Source organism: Ipomoea triloba, chromosome 5 (assembly GCF_003576645.1).
Source record: "Ipomoea triloba cultivar NCNSP0323 chromosome 5, ASM357664v1".
In the NCBI taxonomy this organism is placed as follows: domain Eukaryota; kingdom Viridiplantae; phylum Streptophyta; class Magnoliopsida; order Solanales; family Convolvulaceae; genus Ipomoea; species Ipomoea triloba.
In genome coordinates, this window is record NC_044920.1 from 269,350 (window position 1) to 286,501 (window position 17,152).

General features: G+C 36.9%; 4 protein-coding genes and 1 non-coding gene across 6 annotated transcripts; 4 read left to right on the top strand and 1 right to left on the bottom strand.

Annotated features, from left to right (window-relative positions):
• The first annotated feature begins 270 nt into the window (after window positions 1-270).
• LOC116020066 (exocyst complex component EXO70B1-like) lies at window positions 271-2,329 on the top strand. The gene has a single exon (XM_031260529.1). The coding sequence runs from the start codon at window positions 334-336 to the stop codon at window positions 2,086-2,088; it is 1,755 nt and encodes a 584-aa protein (XP_031116389.1). The 5' UTR covers window positions 271-333; the 3' UTR covers window positions 2,089-2,329.
• A 2,163-nt stretch (window positions 2,330-4,492) lies between these two features.
• LOC116019569 lies at window positions 4,493-5,509 on the top strand. Its single transcript, XM_031259840.1, has one exon. It carries the CDS (start codon window positions 4,493-4,495, stop codon window positions 5,507-5,509), a length of 1,017 nt encoding a protein of 338 aa, XP_031115700.1.
• A 119-nt stretch (window positions 5,510-5,628) lies between these two features.
• On the bottom strand, window positions 5,629-9,554 carry LOC116021033 (4-sulfomuconolactone hydrolase). Of its 2 annotated transcripts, XM_031261630.1 has the most exons (11): window positions 9,540-9,554; window positions 7,633-8,018; window positions 7,469-7,540; window positions 7,180-7,259; window positions 6,875-6,974; window positions 6,742-6,795; window positions 6,534-6,611; window positions 6,300-6,397; window positions 6,146-6,203; window positions 5,941-6,062; window positions 5,629-5,855 (listed from the first exon to the last, which is right to left on the bottom strand). In XM_031261630.1, exons 2-11 carry the CDS (start codon window positions 7,828-7,830, stop codon window positions 5,702-5,704), a joined length of 1,014 nt encoding a protein of 337 aa, XP_031117490.1. In that variant the 5' UTR covers window positions 7,831-8,018; window positions 9,540-9,554; the 3' UTR covers window positions 5,629-5,701. The 2 variants fall into 2 exon arrangements, with proteins under 2 accessions (XP_031117490.1, XP_031117491.1); XM_031261631.1 differs by lacking the exon at window positions 9,540-9,554 and having other exon boundaries at window positions 7,633-8,054.
• Window positions 7,922-7,995, top strand: TRNAV-AAC. The gene has a single exon. It is a non-coding gene; the product is annotated as a tRNA-Val (tRNA).
• A 482-nt stretch (window positions 9,555-10,036) lies between the features above and the next one.
• Window positions 10,037-10,959, top strand: LOC116021193. Its single transcript, XM_031261805.1, has one exon. The coding sequence runs from the start codon at window positions 10,571-10,573 to the stop codon at window positions 10,877-10,879; it is 309 nt and encodes a 102-aa protein (XP_031117665.1). The 5' UTR covers window positions 10,037-10,570; the 3' UTR covers window positions 10,880-10,959.
• Window positions 10,960-17,152: the final 6,193 nt, after the last annotated feature.

A 17,152-nucleotide genomic window follows, 5' to 3' on the forward strand; every position in this document is an offset into this window, starting at 1 on the left:
TAGCAATGAGTCGCGGGGAAGCACTAATTAATTACCTTGTCAATCGGGTCAAGTGTCAAACGCTCAACGACGAATCTATTCTTCTTCAATTCACGTAACCATTTTTCAATAATTTCACAAAACCAACGTTGTTATGTATGTCGTCGTCCCGGTCCCTATCCTTTCATCAGTTTCCATATATCCGATCCATTAATGGTTTAATTTTGTCGATTACATTATTGCGTTAATGTGGTGTTGATTTCATTCCAGACTGATCTGATCTGATCGAGTACTTCCGATCTGGTTTACCAGTCTGAATAATATTTATATTGAAATCGATCTGAAATATATATAATGGTAAAGAGCAGCTCTGAAGAGACAGAAAACAATAATAATAATAATGAAGATAGGAGTAAGGAAGTGGGGGACAACGTCCAACATTTGACGAAAATCATAGAGTCGAGGATCGCCAAGTACGATAATGGCAACTTGTCGTCCGGCGAGAGCCGAACCAAGATTGGTAAAATGACGGAAGAGGAATCTTTCTTTTACGAGGCAGTTACGAGGTTGTCAAAATTGACGGAATTTCCCTCCGCTTCTTCCTCCTCGAACCAGCAGACTAGTTCAGTTTTACAGCGAGCCATGGTTTTCTTGGAAGAGGAATTCCGCATCATATTGGAAGATTCAGTACAAGATGACGTGGCCGCCGTCAAGCGAGACGACGGCGGCGCGTTGGAGGAATCGCCGCCGCCAGAAGAGGAGTATCAGCCGTATCCGCCGGATGTGGTGACGAGGATGAACCGGATCGCCAACGTCATGCTCTCCGCCGGCTACGAGACGGAATGTTGCCAGGTGTATTCCATTTGTCGCCGGAACGATTTCTCGAAGCAGATGAAAAAATTGGAACACGAGAAAATCCACACCGAGGATATACAGAAGACGAACTGGGATTCTCTTGAAGAAGAGATCACGAAATGGGTGAGAGTAGCCAAAATCTGCTCCAAAATTCTCTTCCCCGCTGAAAGGGACCTCGCCGAGGCTGTTTTCTCCGATCACCCCATGATTTCCCGGAGCCTCTTCAGCAACCTCGCACGCGCCGTCGTCATTCAGCTTCTCGACTTCGCAGACGCCGTCGCCAAAACCAAACGCGCCGCCGAGAAGCTCTTCAAATTCCTCCACATGTACGAAACAATCCGGGACCTAATCCCCGCCATCAGCGACGGCGGTTGCTCCGACGACTCCGAGCACGAGATCAAGTCCGAGATTCTCGCAGTCGGAGACAGAATCGGGGAAGCCTCCTTAAACATTTTCTGCGACCTGGAAAACTCAATAAAAAACGACATCGCCGCGAGAAATCCGGTCCCCGGCGGCGCCGTTCATCCCCTCACCCGTTACGTCATCAACTATCTAAAATACGCCTGCGACTTCAAAACCACCCTCGAGCAGATATTCCACAAACACGCAAATCCCAACTCCGTCCGTAACGGCGAAACTTCCGACACAACCGCCCGACCAACCTCCTTGTTTTCCGCGCAGGTACAAAACATCATGGACCTCCTCGACGCAAACCTCGAAGCCAAATCCAAACTCTACAAAGACCCAGCCCTACGCCACGTGTTCTTGATGAACAACGGCAGATACATCTTACAAAAAATCAAAGGCTCCCCGGAGATCCACCAAGTAATGGGCGACAAAAGTTACCGGAAAAGATCGACGGTGGTGAGGCAGTTCCACAAGAACTACCAGCGAGAAACGTGGAGCAAAGTGCTGCAAATTTTAAGCCACGAAGGGCTTCAACACAACGGAAAAGTAGCCATACCGGCGTTGAAAGAACGGTTCAAAACTTTCAGCAATATGATGGATGAGATACACAAATCGCAGAGCACTTGGGTGGTGAACGACGAGCAGCTTCAGTCGGAGCTTCGGGTTTCCATATCGGCGGTGGTGATTCCGGCGTACCGCTCGTTCGTGGCCAGGTTTAAACACCATCTTGATGGTACTAAGCACGTGGAGAAGTATGTAAAGTACCAGCCTGATGATATTGAGACATTGATCGAGGGATTATTCGATGGTAATCACACTTCAATGAGTAGGATCAGGAAGAATTAATTAATTAGATCCAAGCAATTTCTGTTCATTTCGTTCGTCAACACAGCTAAACAACGAAATGGCCGGATATATGTATCGTTAATTTCTTTCTCTTTTCTTTTTTTCTTATTTTTTGTTGTTGTTTTTTCTTTGTTAATCCATGTATCTTCATCAGCATCTATAAAATTTTGAAAAGAGCAAATTGCCATTTTGGTCCACGGACTATACGGGTCCTATTAATTCTAGTCCACGACTTTCAAAAGTGTTAATTGCATACCATGACTTTTCAATTTGTATCAATTTTGAACATTCCGGTGAAATTTCCGGCCAAATGTCGCCGGATTCTCTTAATCCCACCGATTTGGCTTAATACAATGGGCAAAAATGTAATTTCCACCTTAGTTCATTACTATGCTTCTCTTTGAAATGCTACGCTGAGATTAGAGGGAACCCAACCACCTCCACCAAACTCCACCGTCAGACCACCCATTACCATCCTCAAGACTTTTTTTTCTCAAAAAGTAGAGTGAACTAGCACCCAAATCAAAGAACTTTGCTAGCTAGCTAGCTTGCTGTCCCTCACTTATCTCTCTAGTTTCTCCTCTCTCTCTCTAGATTTTGAAAGACTTCGCCGAAAAATCAAGAACTGGTCCGGGGTTCCGGCGACTGAGAAGTTCTATAGAAGTTTTAGGGATAACTGGACTTTGGGTGTCTTGGAATTTTAGCTGAATCTCACTTTTGCTAGAAACCCATTTGGGTAAAGACGTCGGAGAAAGAGGGCCAAGCCGCAGCTGCTGCCGGAAAGGGGAGGACGCCGAAAGCCACCCTTGCTGCACGACGCACACAACGAACGGGTACGGACGCTCCGCACAAGCTGCCTGCGACCTCCACCGCTGCTGTCTGTCGGTCGACGCCGAAAACAGGGGAATGCCTCTGCTGGTTTGTCCGCATGCTACCGTCGCTGAACAGAGAGGAGGGAGATGTAAGCTCGCCGTCGCCGCCGGTTCATCACTGCTTCATGACGCCACCCTTGTTCGTCCTCCGGGTTAGGTTGCATTGGGTTATTTTGGATCGTGGAAATTACATTTTTGCCCATTGTATTAAGCCAAATTGGTGGGATTAAGAGAATCCGGCGACATTTGGCCGAAAATTTCACCGGAGTGTTCAAAATTGATACAAATTGAAAAGTCATGGTATGCAATTAACACTTTTGAAAGTCGTGAACTAGAATTAATAGGACCTCTATAGTCAGTGGACCAAATGACAATTTGCTCTTTTGAAAACTGCTATTAGGAAATGCTAGAGACCTTGATCTCCATATCATTAGTGCTATCAGGAGTTGCTAATGTATGCGACCGGATGGTTACGAGTTTAGACCCATTTGTACATGGCTAATTTTTATTTTTATTTACGAGAAAGTTTGAAATCATTATCCTAAAGTATGATATGGCAAAATTTATCATGTAATTATATCAAGAATTAAACCAATCTAGATTACTTGTAATAAACTGACTCTAGTTAATTTTTATTGATGTTCTGGAGACAAGTTATAAATACATATACGTGGATTATACCAAAAAAAAACAAATTGAACTTGACTAATTAAAGGGCATAAGTTTCCTAAAATAAAATGCTAATGAAAAGTACAAATTAGATAATGAGATTAGCGGTAGTTAAATATCAGAACGCTCCACAAGATTCTAGAAGAATCTGCAAATGATCCCGGAGCTTCTAGAAACCTCCTGAAATTTCTAGAATAAATAGTTTTGTAAATAATAATAATAATAATAATCTAAAAATCGATAAGTGTGGATGAATGATAACATTCAATTATTCACTAGTTTCTTTGTGCTTTGCTCTAGGAAAGGTTTTTGAAACGTTGAGGTGGGGAATGATTTCAAAATTGTCGTGTAAAAAGTGATGCAAGAAGAAATGTTAGACACCTTGATATCTATATCATTAATGATATCAAGAGTTGCTAATTTGACGGGATGGTTACGGGTTTGGAGGGTCTTTCATTTTGATTTTATATGTTTAAAGAAGTCCTATCCAAGTGTATATTCTAAATAAATTTGATTATATAATTCAGTCTAAATTATCTATAACGAACTACTGTAATTTTTATTGATATGTTGATGACTAGCTATAAATACTTGTACAGTGGACTCAGACTGTACCCAAAAAGACAAAAAGTCTAAGCCCGAACTCTCTAATTGACCAAATCCTGAAAACTGGACTTCACTAAATGGGCTTAAGTTAAATATCAGAATGCTCCCCAAGATTCTAGAAGAAGTTGCAAAATATCTCCAGTACCTTCTGGAAATCTCCTGAAATTTCCCTCCATCAATAAATATCCCAATTTGAAGATTTGAATTCCCAGAATTGAAAAACAAAGCGATAATCCAAGCCTCAAAATTCGACAACAATGGAGAGCCCATTCTACGGAAGCTACTGGTCCCGACCCTCTCGCCCCCGCTATCCTGTCTATCCGTTTCAACCTAAGCCGGTTGATGAAGCGCCGAAGTCGAAGACCGTTCAGATTCCGGTCCACTTCGTACGGTCGGAGCCTACCCGAGCCGATGCTGCGTTGAAGATCCAGAAGGTGTTTCGAGGCTTTCTGGTGAGGAAAAGCATGAATCGCGTGATGTCCGTTGCGCGGGAGGTGGATGAAATTGAGCGGAGAGTTTCGCAGAGCGAAACGGTGGAGGTTTTGCGGAGAGACGAGAGGGAGAGGATCCGCGTCAACGAGATGCTCATGTCTCTGCTCTTCAAATTGGATTCGGTTCGCGGCGTTGATTCGGGAGTTAGGGTTTGCAGGAAGGCTGTCACCAGAAAGGCCATTGCTCTGCAAGAGAGAATTGACGCAATTGTTAACTCCAATCAACAAACTGTAATGGATAATGGCGACAGTGAAGCTGCTAAGGTGTGCGATTCTCCTGAATCAGTTGATCAAACACCATGTATCGATGATTCGTCTGAGAGTGAACTTGAAACTGGAAATACTGCCGATCAATCTGATAATCCTGCTCAAATTGATACCGATGGTGTTGAAAAACCTAACGATTCTCCAGTAGAAGGAGGAAACGTTGAAAAATCCGAATTGGAGGATAATGAGCGCGATGAGACACAATCAATGGGAGGATTTGTTTCAGAGGTAACAAATGCGAAGGCGGAGAATGAAGGAGCCGAGGAGAAGAATGGAAGCCTGGAGATAGCAGAGACTAGCAACAGGGGATATGAAAACAACAGAAACAGAGAATTGCTGGAGAAGATGATGGAGGAGAATAGAAAGATGATGGGATTGATGGCACAGCTTTCAGAGAGAAATGAAGCGCAGACAAGAATGCTGGAAGCGCTAACGCAGCGTGTGGAGCACTTGGAGAAATCTATCGTCTGTGATAGGCTAAGAAGGAAGAAGATGAAGAAGAAGCATACACCTTGATCGATGCTTATATATACAGTCATGTTTTATATTATGATGAATCTCACTTGATAATTTCTTCATTCAGGAATTGTTGTTCTGAAATAATCCTTGTAGATTGGAAATGATTCAAAAACATATTTCTGGAAAATTCTATCAATCCATTTTGCATTTATACACCATTTTTGTTCTAAAATCCTTGCCTTAGAGCGATTAAGAAAGCCATTGGCCATTGAAAACTTTCAGAACTGTTTTACCCATAATCAACTCCACATCAGAAGATGATAGTTGGGCTTTCTGGGCAAGGCTATACACTGCCTCTTTTGCTTCTTTATAACCACATTCCTCTACAATGAAAGGGAAGTCACTGCAAACAGAATCAATCTTAATCAGTTTCGATTTTGATTTAGGATTAACCTAACCATTGAAATCTTAGAATACAATGTTCTTACCTTCCCCACATGACCCGATTGGCGCCATAGTTGGAGACAACTTGCGACACAACTGGGGATAGATCCTCGTATGGATATGGATTTCTCGACACCCTGAACAAAGCACTGAACTTTACATACACCTGCCAACAACAATTTTGCAGTTGAGGGATGATGTTACAGTGTTATACAATCTACAAGTTCAAACATTTTCACCAAAATTTACCTGTGGAAACCTCGATAGCTTTAAGAATGCAGAGAAAAGTTGGTTTTCCTTTTCATTTCTGCAAGATGCAGGAAGCGTTAGAGACCTGAAATGACCTGTTTATCGAAGAACTAAATTTTGCTACTTCCCAACTGAAAATTCGTCGAAGGCTTACACCGGGGGCTTGCAGAAAGCTACATGATCAAGCAGAACAACAGTTGAGGGAAACTCAGTGCAAAGTTCCTCAATTTCCGAGAGATGCAGATCAAGACCCTAAACACAATGCCATTAGCATATAAACAGTTGCCAATAAAATTGGATCAAGTCTGAAGAATAAATGCCTTAAATGGAAGCTTTCTTGAAAACCTCGGCTATAGGCAAATGTGAAAAAGTATGAAGATTTTTGCACCTTCATGCACATGAAACCCACTGGCACTCCAAGCTCTCCAGCTTTAGAGAACATAGCTTTTCCAACTCCATTTGTCATCTGAAGAGACAAGAGAGCATGATATGTTCCTCGTATAGATATTATTTGCATTTTATGTTACAAGAGAATGTAGAGAAGCTATGGATTTAAGGTATATTAGGATTCTCTGTAGATTACTATTCTGTAGTACCTTTTCGCCAGAAGGCCACAAGTATGGATTAAAGCGAACAGCACGATAACCATCCTAACATGAACACAGTTTGTATCAGCATAATTCATGTAACACGAGCAGTGGAATCTGATAACTTTAGTTCTTCCCAAACCTTTAAAATAAGATCTTCGAGCTGCTTTACTCCACTTCCATCTTCGGCTGGATTAGCGAGGCAACAACCAACAAACTTCGATGGGTACTTCTTCAATACACTGGACAAGAATTAACTTTATATAACACAACAATCTCTGAAACCACAGCTGATGGTAATATAAAGCAACCTCAAAAGTAAAAAAAAAAATAAAAAAATACAGAAAAGCGAAAGTGCATTGCAGAGACAAGATATAAGTTACAGTTGGCAACTTCCTTACATAGCAGCCATGAATCGAAACCTTATTGGAATCGAACATAACTGACCTGGTAACATAAGAGTGATCAAACTTGTGATTGATGGGTTGAACAATAAGTGCCCCATCCACATCTGCTTCTTTCATGCACTGCTCAAACATAGCCAGCCATTATGTGCAATCACAAACATTCCTTAAATTTTATTTTTTATTTTTAATATTAATCAATCTGGAATGGATTATAAGAATTAAGGAATTTGGCTACTCAAATATGGTTTTATCAAAATTGATTCTTTCTTATTCCCCAGTGCTGCCAATTATTCTAAGATTAGTTAAAAAGATTGCTATTTTTAAGGTACCTCGAGCAAGAAATCGACATGGCCACGTAAACTAGGTTCTTGTCCTGGAAAATATGGAAATTTGTCTGCGGCCTGAAACAAAAATCAAATTAGAAATACACCCGTAAGTTTAAATTACCGTTTGAAAACAATAAATTAAATTTGTTGTTGATTAGTAGCATTACCTCTTGAGGAGATGCCCAGACATGCAAATGGGAATCAATAACTTTGGAGGAAGACTCGCTGGAATTTGTTGCCATTTGACTCGACTGCACTTTCAGCCTTGAACTAGGCACTGATATCTTCTTCCACCTGGAACTCTGGGCAGAGAAAGGAAGCCAATTGCAGCCCAGTGGCTTTAGCGCATTAACCCTCACAGCCATGCCTGCTCTGTGGACCAATCCTCGTCTACCTTAATCATGATTTTGATGGAAATTCTGTATAAATAAGAATAATCTAAAAGCTTGAACAATTGGTGTCGTGGTGTAGTTGGTTATCACGTCAGTCTAACACACTGAAGGTCTCCGGTTCGAGTCCGGGCGACGCCATTTTTTAAGGCCCTGTTGCATTCCTGCAAAAAAAAACTTTATTCCGTCATGAGCACAAGAATTTTATCAGTCAGTGATGCGATACTCAACTCTAACCATGATAGTTCTTTTGTTTGTTTTATGTCCGATCCTTAAAGTGTAGATCAACTAGGTCTGAACCTTTTGTTCTATTAATAAGTTAATTTATATGATATTTTTTGTTTTTTTTTTAAATAAGGTTTTGTGCATCTAATTTTGGTCGACCAATTAGTCCAGGGCGCGTATGTATGTTTTGATGAATTGTAGACAGCATGGCTGGATACGAGGCATGTCGTGTTTGGACAAGTTGTAGAGGGCATGGATGTCATGTGGTGAAGTTAATCGAATCACAGGACACAGACAGGGGCTGTGATCAGTGATTGTGGAGAATTACCGATGGTCTGAGCTGGGAAGGGAATCCGGTTATCAACCGTCGTTTAAGGTTTAGTTTTGCAACTTAATTAGTTTGTCGGGGAGTCAGAGTCATAATAAGAATGATCCTGAAAGCAAAGATGACAAGTTGTAGAGGGAGGGAGGGCATTTTGAATCATCACTTTAGTAGCAGCAGCAGCAATTTCAATGCTTTGTCATTTAGCTGCTACATACGACATGGAATGCAGAAACCTCAAATTCCGTGAGCTTCATCAACCTCACATGTTTGATTTTGCAGTTCCATTTTTTTGGGTTTGGTTCATTTTTTATTTTTATTATTTTTTTAAGTTTTTGAAAAAATGAAACCATTCAGTTTTTTAGTTTGGGTTCACTTTGAATTTGGTTAAGTTCGGATTGCAATTCGATTTTCAGTTTTTTTTTTTTCTTTAAGGATTCAAGCATTTTCCAGTTCTCTTTCGAACATAATTATTTGTATTAATAATTTAAATTTTAAAATCTAAATAACATGCATATTTCGAATTTCTTAATTTAAAATAAGTCAAAATAATAAGTCAACAATGAATATTTAAAAATTCAAAGTCCAAAGACATGATATATCTAAGAAATTGAGGAGTAAGATGGCGGTCTAAATGTCTAATAGAAAAAAAAATAGAAAATTAAGAATTCTAAGAAATTGAGAATTTAATAATTAGTATGTATATTTGGGCCCTAAATAAATAAATAAAAAAAAATTAAGTGTATATATAACCGGAACGATTTTCAGTTCGATTAATGTTGGATTTGCCAAAAACATAACCGTTTGATTTATACTAAACGGTTATACTAAATGTCCACCGCAATTCCGTTGTTCTTTTGCTACAAGTTTAGTTTTGTGTTCGTGTAAATTGAAGGACTTGTCCAAGCTAAAGCTACAAATCATCCTTCCAAAATTTGTTGGTTGGATTATGGGACTTCAAATTGAGGATTGGATTATGGAACTTCAAATTGAGGATTCAACCTTTGGGCAAGATGAACTTGTTATTGAGGCATCACAACCAAGTCGATCATATTGACTTGATAATCACTACTTATTTATCTTCTTGATTTAAGTCAGATCAATTCAATTATACACAACTTAAGTTGTTTTTTTTTACCTCTTAAGCACTTTGCATGGTTGCACTTTGCATGGTTGAAAGAAGTTGAAAGTTGAAAAATCCTAGGTTCCCAGGAGCCAAACATTCAAACCTTGTTGTTCTACCAAAACAAATATTTTAAGGAGCCTTTAGCCGAAATTAAAGGGAAGTTGGAACATGCATCAACTAACTCAACTGAAATCCAACATAATAATATCTCAAAGTGTTTTATCATCATTAACAAATTAATTAAAGGGAAAACTGCAGCACGCTTACATGAAAACACACAAATTAAACATAATATCCTTTGCCTATACTAAATATATATAACATGGATCAACTCTCTCTCAAATTAAATTCAAACAAAAACCGCATCAAAATTTGGTATCAACCCATACAAATCTTCTGCTATGGAGTATGTATGTATGCAGTGTATGTATACTAGTCCAAACTGCAAATTGAACCAATTAACCTCGTCAAAAACATTAATCAGATCATGAGAAGATGTATAAATGTTCAACAACGTAACATACCTATTTAATTTGCAACTGGGCTTTGTGGCAACATTAAAGAAGCAAGCTAGGAGGAGGAATATAATTAATCCCAGAACATCACAGAATGGACTTGCGTCTTCATCGTTTTGCTCTGAGAATATAATGCTAGAAACCGTTACAGACAGACAAACAGACGGCTTGGGTTCCTTAATTAGATTATTGCCACTGTCCACTCGACTCCGGATCTGGTTGGGTCGGCTATAAACTGAAATCCACACAAACAAAAATACTTGTTTTTTTTTTTTTTAGAGTTTTAGCTATCCAGCTCACCTTCCTTAATTCTACTGTCCTGGTCCCTGAGATTCATCCCGACCAGTCCCAGGATGCTGCTGATTCATCGGATTATTTCCTGTCCCCATCTGGTAAGACTGCGGGACTGCTTGGAAGTTCACACTCCCAATCCTCCCTTCCTGCGATAATCCCAGCTCCAAACCGGGGAGGTGTTGAGTGAAGGTGCCCGGATTGGGGAACTCGAATCCGTGGAAACCGAATTTGGGTATGGAGTTCAAGATTTGGTTCCCGGAGAATCCGGGGGCGAATCCGGGAATAGAAGGCCACGCGGCGGCGGCGGCAGAGGAAATTTGGGGTCTGCTTAGATTGTTGGCGCCGCCCATAACCGCCCAGTGGCTTCTAATCCCGGCGAATTCATGGAGACTGGCGGAAACGGAAGTACCCTGTTCGGAAACAGAGGCCTCTGCGGCGGCGGCGAGAGCAGAGGCGGGAATTGTCCCGGTGCCGGTGGCGGCGATAATCGCCGGCTCCGCCTGCTGCAACAGCCACTGCACCGTCTCTCCGTCGGTCTTGTGACCCAACTCCCGAGTAAGCTGAAAGATCCTGGCCGCACAGAGAGCAGGCATGCGAATTCTCCGACCTCGTCCATCCACCTTTTTGTGTCTATCCTTGTTAGAACTCCTCTTAGGAGCAACCTGAAGCTTCTTGTTGTTTTCTTGAGGTTGAGGTTGTGGTTGTGGTTGGTCTTTAGTATTATGGGAAGATAGAATTTGAAGGTCCTTGATTTCTGCTGGCTTGTTTCCGGCCATGTCTGATTTGGGGGAAACGATTCGAAGTAGTGGTGGGTACCCCCACACCCAACTTCCCTTCCCTTCTATTGTATCAGCCCCCCAGTGGGAACACTGCACTGCAAATGTTTTACTAATAATTTTTTTTTTTTTTAAATTAATGGAGAGAGGATTGATTGATGAATTGAAGCTGACGTGAAAAGTCATCTCCAACACCCTTTCACTGTAATCGTCAATTGTGTTGTCTTGGCTTCTTCTTCAAATTTCAATCACTTATTATTTTTTTAATTCTATATTTATCTACACCCTTTCAACCCTTTAATATTAATTATGTATAAAAATATATTAATTAGTTGGGTACAACCTAGCCAAGATAGTTGGACTGCACATTTGTGCTTATATTATATTTATGTTCACAACCACAATATTACAAGTTCAATTCTCAGTAGAAGTGGTTTATTAACCTTCTTGATTTAAACACCAGACCAACTTCAGGCCGCCTATATATGTTGGTTTACATCCTTTGCCACTAAGATCACAAAACTTGATATACACAATACACATTCTCAAATAACAGCTACTAATTTTTGTATACACTCAAAAAATAATATTAATTACTTCGATTTGACTAAACCCTATATTATATTGTTGTACGTATTAACCTACTACTAAATGTACAACTCACCTCATCACTACTACTACTATTATATATATTCACTTCTTCCATCTCACAAGTCACAATGATATTATCCGTTTTCACTAATTAAGTCTTGATAGCTCCAAAGCATTGAAAGGAAATAAATAACTCTTTTGATTGATTTATGAATGTTTAAAACAATACATGGAATACCTATATATAGCACATCACTTTTTAAATTAATACATCAATTAAATATAAATATACTTATGGATCGGAATGACTAATTATTCTTCTGATTTAAACATAAATTCTAATTAATCTCTTAATTACCAGCATAAAATAATATGCATTATCTTGATGTGGGATGAGCACGAATCAATGGTGTATCAATTACATAGTCGTAAAAATGTCCCAATTTGAGTAAAACTACAAGCAAGGAAGTTTTCTAATTAGGAGAGTATAGTAGCTAGTTGAGAAGATTTTAACAACAACAATAATAATAATAATAATAACTATATATATCTCTTCTTTTCTTAATATAATTATAAAACACTACAATCTTGTAAGGATAGAAATTCTCTCTTTAATTTGATATGGTCTTAGCTGCATAGACCTAGACTTGGACAATAGTTCTTGGAATAACTTTCATATTAATTGGTAAATAGGTTAGGCATAAAGACTTGAGTCAAGTAGCTAACTACCTAATAGTCTAATGAAACCCCTAAAAATGATGATCAAGTGGACACGTGAAACATGTTTCTCGTACCTAAAGGTCACAAGTTTGCTTCTTGTTAATACTTTCTTAGTCAAGTCCATCATACATAATATTTTTTGTGTAACTATCTATTATACATTCTCAAATAGTGATTACGTGTTTCTCTTGTAAAGCCTAATAAATCTAATGAGGTATTATTTAAAGAACTATAAAAAGAAGTATCATTAGCATTCCAACTAATAAAATGAGGTTGATATGAGATGTTTCACAGCTGGGGAAAAAGATGGTAACTTTCTTTGGCACTTTGAAGGTGCCTTGAGATGACCGGTACGTAATTGATAACCATTATCTCCATCTTATATTATTATTAATTAGACATCCGAGGTTGTTAACTTGTTTTTCATTTTTATTAACTAATTAATTAATCTCTGTTCTTCTTTTCCTTATCTATGCTTTGATTGCTTTCTTTAAAAGGGGAGAATGGTTACTACACGCCACACACATGCCAGCTCAGTTACATGTATATTTGGATAATCTCAATTAAGTTAGTTGATTTGATAAACACAATGTTCGACTATCTCAATTTATATTAATCAGACAACTAAATTCTTTATCGACGGTGAATTTCCTATAAATTAAAGGATCACAAGAATGTAAATTAACCTAGGTTGCACATAAATAACCTGACTCAAACCAAGAGAGTACGCCAATAGACAATTCACAATGGAGTACGTCAAACTTAAACCTTGTGATTATCAAGTTAACTATATGATAAACTGACATATTTTATTTTGAATAATATAATATGTATGTGTAGAGTGTACCAAGTAATAAAACAAAACAAAAAAATTAGTTGACATCCTTATCATTGCAAATTGCAAGCAAGTACATTAAGGTATGATGATGATTGCTGGATAATGGTGATCCATTCCCTTAATTAGCTTAGTTATCGGTTGTTGTGCTGCTCAAATTTCATCTCATCTATCTTATGCATGTCTATGTCTAACACCATACAACTATCACTCCCGTCCTCAGTTCCTTGAATTGTTCAAAAATAATAATTGGTTATAATTTTTTCTTTTAATTTTTTTTTTAAAAAAATCCTTTTTCATATTCCTTTAATTTTCTTTTTTTAAAAAATAATTTATCATATCACATCAATTAAATTTGCCTTTAACATAATTAATTGAATGTTGTCCATTAAGTCCTAATATAAATTTTCTTTTAATCTTCCCTTATCAACCTTCCATACAATAATTTAAATTTAAATCTAATATTTAAAATATTCACATATTAAATATTTATAAAACTCATCAAGTATTTATTATATTAATAACTATAATAAAACTAGTTCAAAGCAATCACGTTTAAAAGTTTTTAAGTATCTATTATTATTGTATAAATCTCCACCGTATCCTCCCTCTTAAATTTACTTTTAAATGCATGCCATATTCTAATGCAATAATTTTGCATGTGCATATTGGCAAGTTCTTGATCTCCAAATGGTGAACATGCGAATATAACTTTATATGGCATCCTTAATATCCACCATTATTGGAGATACCCTAAATAAGAATCCATATGCAAATGCATGCTCATCATCTTCCATAGAGCTGAAATGGTGGCTATATCTATGGACCATGGTGCATATTGGCCACACCAAACTATGGGGAAGCCAAGGAAACAAAATGAAATCTTTCTTTCATCTTCAAAATTTTCACTCTCACAAAGCAAGCCAATTTTTTTACATTAATATTTATCACATGTTTAAGAGGCATAACAATATATATATCACTACCTAGAATGGTATTTTAAAAAAATTACTTTAATATTACATTATAAGTTTAAACTCAAAACTTAAATGCCTATCATCGCTCCTATCTTTGAAAGAGGTAGAGAGGCAAATAACTACATACGCATTAATGGACTTACATGTCCTAAATGTGTGCTTGTATACTAGTGCATGTGGTTGCTATAAAAGTACTGTTTATAAAATTATTTTGAATTAATTGACCAACTGAACTATATCTTAAGACACTTAATATTACAATCATCTCAACTATAAATATAAAAGTTGTCAATTTAATTAGTATGTGAGAATTGAATAGAGAGTAGTGTAGAATAAGAAAGGTGGTAAGGTGTCCCAAATGGAGTGCCGCCAATATGATTTGTGTAGCTACCTTGTGTTCCACGGAATTTGTGATAATAATAATAATTTATAGTAACATGCCATCATCAGTGTGCCCAATGTCAATCACCTCTTTGATGTCAAACACTAAAAAAAAACTTCCATCTAAACAATTTAGTTAAATGTCAAATAAATGGTAACTACGTATTTAGCGGTGCAAATCCATAGTCAATTTGTCATTATCTTAGATTGAATATCACAAAATTACTTATATAATATGAAATTATGCATTAATAAGGTTATAAATTAAAGCAACTCAACTCATTTAATAACTTAACAAGGTACTAAAAACAAATAACTTAACAATAAGTTCATTCCATCAAACTCAAGAACTGATATTCTAAAGAACTTATCTTGTCTAGTTAATTGGAAAGAATATCTACATTTTATATTATGAAACATTTAATCAAAACAGTCTAAAAGTTCCTATTATCGTTCTCATATTCAAATTAGTTTTAAATTTTTTTTAAATTGACCTAACTAAAAGAAAAAGTAGTTATGAATATCATATCATCAATAGAGATAATGTATGATTATATATTTTCAATTCAATTAATTTTATCCAATTTTTGTCATGAATATTTTCTATAATGTATAGACATACTTTAATTTCTCACTCCTAGTTAACAATATTCCTGGCCCCGACCCATGACATAAGCCAACTTACAATTAGCGGGTGCTAGATTAAGTTGACAGATACGTTGCGTTTACGAATTAATTGGTCACATCTACGTACCAACCAGAGCTTGCCACATTAGTGGCAATATATCATGATTGCAGCGTTAATATAGTGAAACTTTACTACAAAGTGTGTTATTGACGCCATTTGATTCTTTAATTATTCATGGGGGAAAAAATAAAAAAGAAAGAAAGAAAAAAGAAAAGTCTAATAAATTGATAGGATTAGGATGGGATAGAAGAAAGAAAGGTTGGTGGGCATGATGATCGGAGTAAGATGGATGGAGGGGTTGTGAATTATTGAGATGATTGCTGGCCACCTTGGGGACATATGGGGTCATCCTTAAAAGCCAATCCTTTGACGTATCAACCATAATTATCATCTCTCTTCATTTCTAAGTTTTTGTCCAACTATACTCTTAAATAAATAAATAAAAATAATAGTAAAGTTTCTTACTTTACTAGCTTTCTAAATCTATCAAACCCTATTCTAATCCCACTTCCTTAATTTTTGGCTTATACTAGCTAGCTAGGCCCTCCTATACATGTGTGGAGTGCTTCGATTTAGTGAACACGGTTGAAAATTTCGTGATTTCGATCTTATCACTTTTTTAATTAATTAAAAAAATAGATAAACATTAGTAAATTTTTCTACCATCTAGATAACAAATGAGAAGAAAAAGAATAGAGGAGAGAGAATATGATGAGCTGAGGGGTGGGTTGGAGGTGTGGTTTTTGTCTTTTTTTTTTTTTTAATTTTAATTTTAATTTTTGTTTGGTTTCTGCGAGATTTTATGAGAAACTCATAAAGTCAGAAGGCAAAAGAAAAAAAAAATCATTGGTGTCCATGGTTTTAAAAAAATTTAGTGGATTATATGAAATTTAAATTTAAGACATAAAAATAAAATTGTTAAACTTTATAGTGGATCAAAACCAGTTGACTAGTCTACACAGCTCATATTTCAATATTCAACTTGTTTTGACTAGTGTGATGTAACTTGTAATAAATTTGAATTGGAGGTTAAAAGAGAAGAGGGGTTAATTAGGAGGGAGTTAATAATGAGCTGTATGAAGTTCAATTCATTCAATCTTGACCTTTTTTACTTCAAAATATAATTAATTAGATTTTAATATAAAATTATTAAATTCCATACAAGAATCAAAACGAGTTGACTCATACAATAAATGCAAAGAATTTTACTACATGTATTTTCAAATATTACTCTTTAAATTTTACTATCTGATGTGACGGACACTAATAAACTAATTTTTCTATGTGGGTCCCAATGTAAGTATCTACGTCAAGATTTTGTATGTTATGTGGAAGTAAAAATTGGGATTAGAAAATGGGAGTACACATAGTATTTTCCAAATGCAAAAAGTATCAAGATTCCATTAAACTTTTATTATAATATAGCCAAAATCTTATATTCTAATTCAAAATATACATCCATCCTATTTCATTCAATTATAAGATCATATGATCAACTTGTGTAGAAGCGCGACATGTTAAAGAGCTTTAGGTCCCACCTTATTCTCCAAAGTAACAAGTGGACGTGACCCGAACCAAACTCAAATTAATCTCACAGTAATAGAGATACCTGATGTTGTATGTATATATTCACCATGGATCATGCAATTATAAAATCATATATATGATCGACTCCTATAGAAGTGTAACGTGTTAAAGAGCTTTATGTTAGGTCCCTCCTTCTCCCTAGTAAAGAGTGGACATGACTCGAACCAAATTCAAATTAATCTCATAGTAATAGAGATACCATATGTTGTATGTATATATTCACCTTGTGTCATGCAACTATAAGATTAGATGATCGACTCC